At 48.9% G+C, this 7812-nt stretch overlaps 1 protein-coding gene across 1 annotated transcript in view; it reads left to right on the top strand.

Annotated features, from left to right (window-relative positions):
• Positions 1–415: 415 nt before the first annotated feature.
• CUL9 (cullin 9) overlaps positions 416–7812 on the top strand; it is a gene marked incomplete at its 5' end in the record, with an annotated part of 36973 nt that continues 29576 nt past the window's right edge. Inside the window, 4 exons of the mRNA XM_089660932.1 lie at positions 416–564; positions 819–930; positions 2456–2655; positions 7299–7546. Of these exons, the coding sequence (XP_089517058.1) occupies positions 416–564; positions 819–930; positions 2456–2655; positions 7299–7546 (709 nt within the window). The remainder of the gene's footprint in view (positions 565–818; positions 931–2455; positions 2656–7298; positions 7547–7812) is intronic.

Genomic DNA, 7812 nt, shown 5'->3' with positions numbered 1-7812 from the left:
ACCCCCTGTACGCTTCTCCTGCACATACTGACCACTGTCATATCCCCTGTACGCTTCTCCTGCACATACTGACCACTGTCATACCCCCTGTACGCTTCTCCTGCACATACTGACCACTGTCGTACCCTTTACATCTCCTGCACATACTGAGCATCATAATAACCCTTTGCACGCCTCACTTCTGTAATATCACGCGCACGCCTCTCCTGCACCTACTGCCCTCTGTTGTACCCTCAACATTCCTTGCACATACTGTCTATACCCCGTCTTCTTCCTTCTCCTCTTCTGCATATTTTACCCAGTGAATCAATTCTTTATCATTTGTCATATTTCCAGCCTTTCCCATTCTAGAATGGGCACACTTTTGTTAGTATATATTATATTTATTCTTCCTCATTGTTCTGATCTTTTCCAGGTCAGTATAATCCAGTCTCCTCTCCTATTGTTCAGTCACGACGGCTGCAGTGGACTTGGTTGGGAAACGCAGAGGTGCAATATGGCAGTCTGATCCTCCGGGTCTCCACCCTGCAGATGTTCATATTGCTGCAGTTTAACCACCAGGAGGTGAGACACACTGAGGGGCTATATTGGGGTAGAAAGTAATATACTGTGCTTTCCTATTAGAAGCTGACAATATGTGGGGGGGGGGGGGGTACAGTATGCTGCAGTATGCTGCTGTTTGATGGGGATCCTGGTGGAGGATGCTACATTATAATGTACATTGGAGATGGGGGGATTGAAGTTAGCTGTACTCTTGTGTATGGTAAGTTAGGATTTGGCATGAAACTTTTTTTTTTTTTTTTTGTTTTTGTTTCCAGGAAGTTTTGGAGGAAACAATTATTAAGATCACTGAGCTGCCAGAGGCCTTAGTGACCCATGCTCTGGCACCACTCACTACCAAAGGTAGCATCTTGATGCACAAGAAAAAGGGTGAGTACAGTCCAAGACATTCTGTCTTCTGTCTCCTACCTACTCACACCTCTGTCTCTTCTGCCTGCACTCACCTCTACATCTCCTCACTTCCCACGCCCACCTCTGCCACTCCCTTTCCCACGCCCACCTCTGCCATTCCCTTTCCCACGCCCACCTCTGCCACTCCCTTTCCCACGCCCACCTCTGCCACTCCCTTTCCCACGCCCACCTCTGCCACTCCCTTTCCCACGCCCACCTCTGCCACTCCCTTTCCCACGCCCACCTCTGCCACTCCCTTTCCCATGCCCACCTCTGCCACTCCCTTTCCCACGCCCACCTCTGCCACTCCCTTTCCCGCGCCCACCTCTGCCACTCCCTTTCCCGCGCCCACCTCTGCCACTCCCTTCCCCGCGCCCACCTCTGCCCCTCCCTTCCTGCGCCCACCTCTGTCCCTTCCTTCCCTCTTCCTGCGCCCACCTCTGCCCCTCCTTTCTGTGCTGCGCCCGCCTCTGCCCCTCCCTTCCCCCCCCTTCCTGCGCCCACCTCTTCCACACTATTCTCATCCTCTCCTTTCCCCGTTCTCTTTGCCTCTGCTTTCCCTGCATTCATATTTGGCTCTCCTGATTTGATTTTTCTATTCCTTCTGCGCTTCTCTGCCTCTCCTGTTCTTGCACTCTCCTTTGCTTCTCCTTTCCCAGTGCTCTCCTCTGCCTCTGCTCTCCCTCCTTTAAAGCAGAACTCTGGTTAAAAATTGTATTTTCCCATGCAGTGGGGTTAAGTTCTGGTTTTGTCCAGGGGCTCAGGGTGCGGGGGCAGGAGCGGCAGGGACCGGTCTTGCTCTGAGGATCGGCGGATTAGGTAAGTATATCTTTGCTTACTGAGCCCCTAGACAAAAACAAGCATTTAACCCATGCAGTGCGGGCACAACCCAACTGCATGGGAAAATAATAATTTTGCCTGGATTTCTGCTTTAAACATCTGCACTTACTCTCCCCGCACTCACCTCTGTGTCTCTTCTTCCTCCAGTCATCTCTGCCTCTCCCCTCCCTGTGCTAGCCTCTGCCTCTCCCCTCCCTGTGCTAGCCTCTGCCTCTCCCCTCCCTGTGCTAGCCTCTGCCTCTCCCCTCCCTGTGCTAGCCTCTGCCTCTCCCCTCCCTGTGCTAGCCTCTGCCTCTCCCCTCCCTGTGCTAGCCTCTGCCTCTCCCCTCCCTGTGCTAGCCTCTGCCTCTCCCCTCCCTGTGCTAGCCTCTGCCTCTCCCCTCCCTGTGCTAGCCTCTGCCTCTCCCCTCCCTGTGCTAGCCTCTGCCTCTCCCCTCCCTGTGCTAGCCTCTGCCTCTCCCCTCCCTGTGCTAGCCTCTGCCTCTCCCCTCCCTGTGCTAGCCTCTGCCTCTCCCCTCCCTGTGCTAGCCTCTGCCTCTCCCTGTGCTAGCCTCTGCCTCTCCCTGTGCTAGCCTCTGCCTCTCCCTGTGCTAGCCTCTGCCTCTCCCTGTGCTAGCCTCTGCCTCTGCCTCTCCTCCTTGCATTAACTTTACATTATTTTTAGGGCTTTTGTGTCTTAATGAAGAGAAGTTGATTGAGCAAGGTCCTGGTAAGATTCTGCAGCTTCTCCCAAGGCAGACATACCTGAATGTAGACGAAGATGAAGGACACACACTAGACAAGAAAAGGAACGTTATCCTTTGTCTGATTACACAGATCATGAAGCAAGAGAAGGAGCTTCATATTGACAATCTAGTGTTCCGGGTAAGATTGGTGTCTACTGGTTTTGGTCTCCAGGGAGTATTTCCCTATGTAGCTGGTGCTTTCTTTGGAGTGAACATTGAGGGCGGTCAGAGATCCGGGTTATTGCTAAAAATTGTTCTGATCCAGCCCAGATCAAATTGCTGTGTGAAGTACACCATATTGATGCGATCTAATTTTACAGATACAAATTAAGTTGCCAACGTATAAAGAATTTCCCTCTCCATATCCCGCGGAATGTCACTGGAAATACTGTGCAGAGTGAAGCTTCTGATGTCCCCCCCGTGTGCTCTCTGCATAACACTTCACAAAATGCAGACAGGAGGAGACTGCTGTCATGTGATGGGTTCCTCCCACTCCTGGCGGACTATTTTTCTATGTATTAGAATCCTGCAGCAAGTAAAGCCTAAATTGCATTTATGGAACCCGGAGTACTTGCCTCCTCCTCTGACGTCTGCTGACAAACAGACATTTCCAGGAGTGTTGATCCTCCCCGACCTTTGATATCAGAACTGTGTTCAGCACCAACACGGAGGTTGGGGGAATGAAGATCAACTCTCCCAAAAATATAAACTTCTCAGTAGACTTCATTGGAAGCTTTCTTTGTAAAGGATGTGTTGACCTTCAGAACATGTTACATGTTCCACTCGTTTTTAGGATGGAACATGTAACATACTTGAAGTGGAGCTCCACCCAAAAGGGGAAGTTCCACTTTAAGGACTGCTCCCCCGCTCCCCATTAAGGATTGGCACCTTTAGGGGGCGGGGGGGGGGGGGGGGATGAGTACTCGAGTTTGACAGGTACCCGCTCCCACTTCCGGTCCGATCGCCACGGAAGGTGTCCTCCCTTCCTGTAGTCTTTTGGGACACATGACAGGTCCCAGAAGACTACAGGACCATTCATGAAGCGCAGCGCTACTCGCGCATGCGTAGTGGGTACCTGGCTGTGAAGCCGCAAGCTATCACAGCCGGGTGCCCACACTGAAGATGCCGGCCTCCTGGAATCCAGGACAGCCGGTGAAACGGGCTGCGGGGGACACACCATGGGACCGAGGGACAGGTAAGTGGATGTTTTTTAAAAATCAGCAGCTACAGTTTTTGTAGCTGCTGACTTTTATTTTTTGACAGGTAAGTGGAACTCCCCTTTCAGCAACCTCTCCTCCCTATGAAAGCAGGTGGGGGATCCTCTATCCACTCCCACTGTCACGCTTTGACAATAAAGCGGCCATGTAAAGCTTTGCCCACACAGCCGCGTCATTCATTTACAGCTTCCTATGAATGAATGCCTACAAGTACCATCGGCCGTTGTGGCTGATGGTTTGTAGTTCTCAAGGAACTACTAGGGCGCAGGTGAGCGCTCTTATGCAGGCCATAGATGGGGAGAAAAACGGCAGATTTTTCTTTTAAAAAAAGAAAATTCGGTCATTCAAGCGGCCGACGTTACCATCAATGGTAAAAAAAATCGGCCGATTTTCATCCCTTCTACAGCCGGCAAAAAGTGTCCCTGCAGAGAGCTCCGCTATTTCTGACAGTTCTCTGACAGTTCCTTCACATTTACAGCGGTTGAAACATTGTATCTATTTGTTTCCATTTAGGATACAGATGTTTTTATTCGGAAACAAATAGATACAATGTTTCAACCGCTGTAAATGTGAAGGAACTGTCAGAGAACTGTCAGAAATAGCGGAGCTCTCTGCAGTGACACTTTTTGCTGGACTGGAATTCTTCTTATTTTCACCCTACTTCTTCTTCTTCATCCTCATCCTCTTCTTCTTCTTCTTCATCCTCATCCTCTTCTTCTTCTTCTTCATCCTCATCCTCTTCTTCTTCTTCATCCTCATCCTCTTCTTCTTCTTCATCCTCTTCTTCATCCTCTTCTTCATCCTCATCCTCTTCTTCTTCATCCTCATCCTCTTCTTCAGCCTCATCCTCTTCTTCAGCCTCATCCTCTTCTTCTTCTTCCTCATCCTCATCTTCTTCTTCTTCTTCTTCTTCTTCTTCATCCTCATCCTCTTCTTCTTCTTCATCCTCATCCTCTTCTTCTTCTTCAGCCTCATCCTCTTCTTCTTCATCCTCATCCTCTTCTTCTTCATCCTCATCCTCTTCTTCTTCTTCTTCATCCTCTTCTTCTTCTTCATCCTCATCCTCTTCTTCTTCTTCTTCATCCTCATCCTCTTCTTCTTCTTCTTCTTCATCCTCATCCTCTTCTTCTTCATCCTCATCCTCATCCTCTTCTTCTTCATCCTCATCCTCTTCTTCTTCATCCTCATCCTCTTCTTCTTCTTCATCCTCTTCTTCTTCCTCTTCTTCTTCTTCTTCATCCTCTTCCTCTTCTTCTTTTTCTTCTTTTTGTCTTCCTCTTGCAGGTCACTGCTCATGCGCAGATTTTTTATCGGCAAAAAATCGGCCAATTTGCCCACTAATTGCCGCAAAAATCAGCCGATCGGCAAAATCGGCCGATTTTTTTTCAACTTTACCAAAAAAAAAAACGGCCAAAATACCGAAAAACGGCCGACCAAATCGCCCACTAACGATCCGAAAATCGGCCGATTTTATTTTCGGCCAAATAATCGGCCGATTTTCGACCCATCTATGGCCTGCATTAGTCCATTGATTGTTCCTGCTCTCAGGTACAAGGTACAAGCAGACAGCTATGCTGAGAGTCTGCAGGAGCCTAAGGTTGCACCTGCAATCTGCTGATCGTGGGTGCAATGTGCTGCAGGCTCCTAGAAATTAAATAATAAATACACTTATTTTTTTTTTACCTGCAAAAAAAATAAAAAATTATTTATTAAAAGGTTAACTTATCCTTTAACCACCTCCCGTCCAGCCGTTTATATACATGGGCCAGACGGGAGCAGTGCAGGGGCAGGTGGCTGTTTATAAACGTCCTCCCCGCTCCCTGCTTGTGCGCCCTCCCTGGGAGCACGCAGCATCGCGATCCAGTGCCCGCTGCGTCCTCCGGACACAATAGAACACTGATCGTTGTACGGGACCTCCTGTGTGAGGTCCCGATCATGTGATCACTGATTGGCCAATAAATGATCACATGAAGAGTAGTGAGCAAGATGTCACTTCCTGACATTGCTTACTACATGTGAAATCTGTGAATGATCACAGAGGTCACATGGTACAGGGCTATTCACAAAAGCCTTGTATAATGTGACAAGCTGTGACCAATCACAGCTCACACAGTATTTCTCAATGGCTGCAAGAATGCAGCCAGAGAGAAGGAGAGGAGGAGCCTTTATGGGTGTAAAAGCAATCAGTGTAAAAAAAAAAAATCTTCATCACCCCCCGCAAGTAGTACAGTGACACTATGGTGACACTGTACTGCTAGGGTGACAGTATGTAAAAAAAAAAAAAATAAATAAAATAATGTAAACTAAAATTTTTAAAAATTTATAATTTTTGGTTATAAACTAATTTGGGTCATTTGTTTTTATGAAAAAGATAGCTGAATAAATTTTGGCCAAGATTTATGAAGAAATATTATTTATTTGCAAAATTTTATAAGAAAAACACTTTTTTTCAATAGTTTGGACTTTTTCATTTATATAGCAAAAATAAAAATCCCAGCGGTGAATAAATACCACCAAAATAAAGTTTTATCTGTCTCAAAAAATTAAAAAAAAAAATTAATATGGGTACAGTGTTGCACGACCGCTCAATTGTCATTCAAAGTGTGATATCTCTGAAAGCTAAAAATTGGCCTGGACAGGAAGGGGGGAAAGTGTCCAGACTGGAAGGGGGGGTGAAAGTGTCCGGACTGGAAGGGGGGGTGAAAGTGTCCGGACTGGAAGGGGGGGTGAAAGTGTCCGGACTGGAAGGGGGGGTGAAAGTGTCCGGACTGGAAGGGGGGGTGAAAGTGTCCGGACTGGAAGGGGGGGTGAAAGTGTCCGGACTGGAAGGGGGGGTGAAAGTGTCCGGACTGGAAGGGGGGGTGAAAGTGTCCGGACTGGAAGGGGGGGGTGAAAGTGTCCGGACTGGAAGGGGGGGTGAAAGTGTCTGGACTGGAAGGGGGGGTGAAAGTGTCTGGACTGGAAGGGGGGGAAAGTGTCCGGACTGTAAGGGGGGGGAAAGTGTCCGGACTGTAAGGGGGGGGAAAGTGTCCGGACTGGAAGGGGGGGGAAAGTGTCCGGACTGGAAGGGGGGGGAAAGTGTCCGGACTGGAAGGGGGGGGAAGTGTGCGGACTGGAAGGGGGTGAAAGTGTCCGGACTGGAAGGGGGGGAAAGTGTCCGGACTGGAAGGGGGGGAAAGCGTCCGGACTGGAAGGGGGGGGGGAAAGCGTCCGGACTGGAAGGGGGGGGAAAGCGTCCGGACTGGAAGGGGGGGGAAAGCGTCCGGACTGGAAGGGGGGGGGAAAGCGTCCGGACTGGAAGGGGGGGAAAGCGTCCGGACTGGAAGGGGTTAACAGAACAACATTAGTGACATGGGCAGCTCAAGTGGCAAGTACTGTTGACTTCTGCAGGGACAATTGTGTAGCCAGTTTACCTGAAAGGGTCACTTTAGGATGGAATACACCTCAGAATCAATTCTCTGATTTAACCAATCAAATTTTATATCTCATTTGTAATCTAATTATCATTTGTTCACGGATTTATGACTTTTCTTAGCAGTACTCTGGAACATGCTTTTCTTCTCAGGTCATCGACTCGTGCCAGAAGTTGGAGGTTGGGAAGAGCCTCAAGTTTCTGAACTTCAGCTGCAGCCACACTGATGTCCTTTCCTGTATTATGTACCTCGTCAGCCAGGGCTATGTGCGACGCAGTGAGGATAGACCCCATATACTTGAGTACCTTTCAAAAGATCCATCCACACCACACAAGAGCAAAGCCCACATCAGCTTCCAGGCCACCAGCAAGAAACAGGATCTTGGCAGCAAGGCCCCCAGGTACAGCTGTCTATCAGAGTGCCTGGGAATGTGTGTTGTGTTTCCACTTCCCGGAGATCAAATGCCTGTCCTGGGGAACATTTTCACGTTTCAGAAATAACGTCCTGTAATGTGTACGGTACAGTCTACAGGCTGGAAAAATCCGTATGTAAATGGGTAGAAAACAGTGTTGTCAGTGGTGTACCCCAAGGTTCAGTGTTGTCAGTGGGGTACCCCAAGGTTCAGCGTTGTCAGTGGGGTACCCCAAGGTTCAGCGTTGTCAGTGG

Source organism: Staurois parvus, unplaced genomic scaffold (assembly GCF_062004578.1).
Source record: "Staurois parvus isolate SC_StPar_1 unplaced genomic scaffold, SC_StPar_1.0 ptg001288l, whole genome shotgun sequence".
In the NCBI taxonomy this organism is placed as follows: Eukaryota; Metazoa; Chordata; class Amphibia; order Anura; family Ranidae; genus Staurois; species Staurois parvus.
This window is presented reverse-complemented; position numbering and strand designations above follow the sequence as displayed.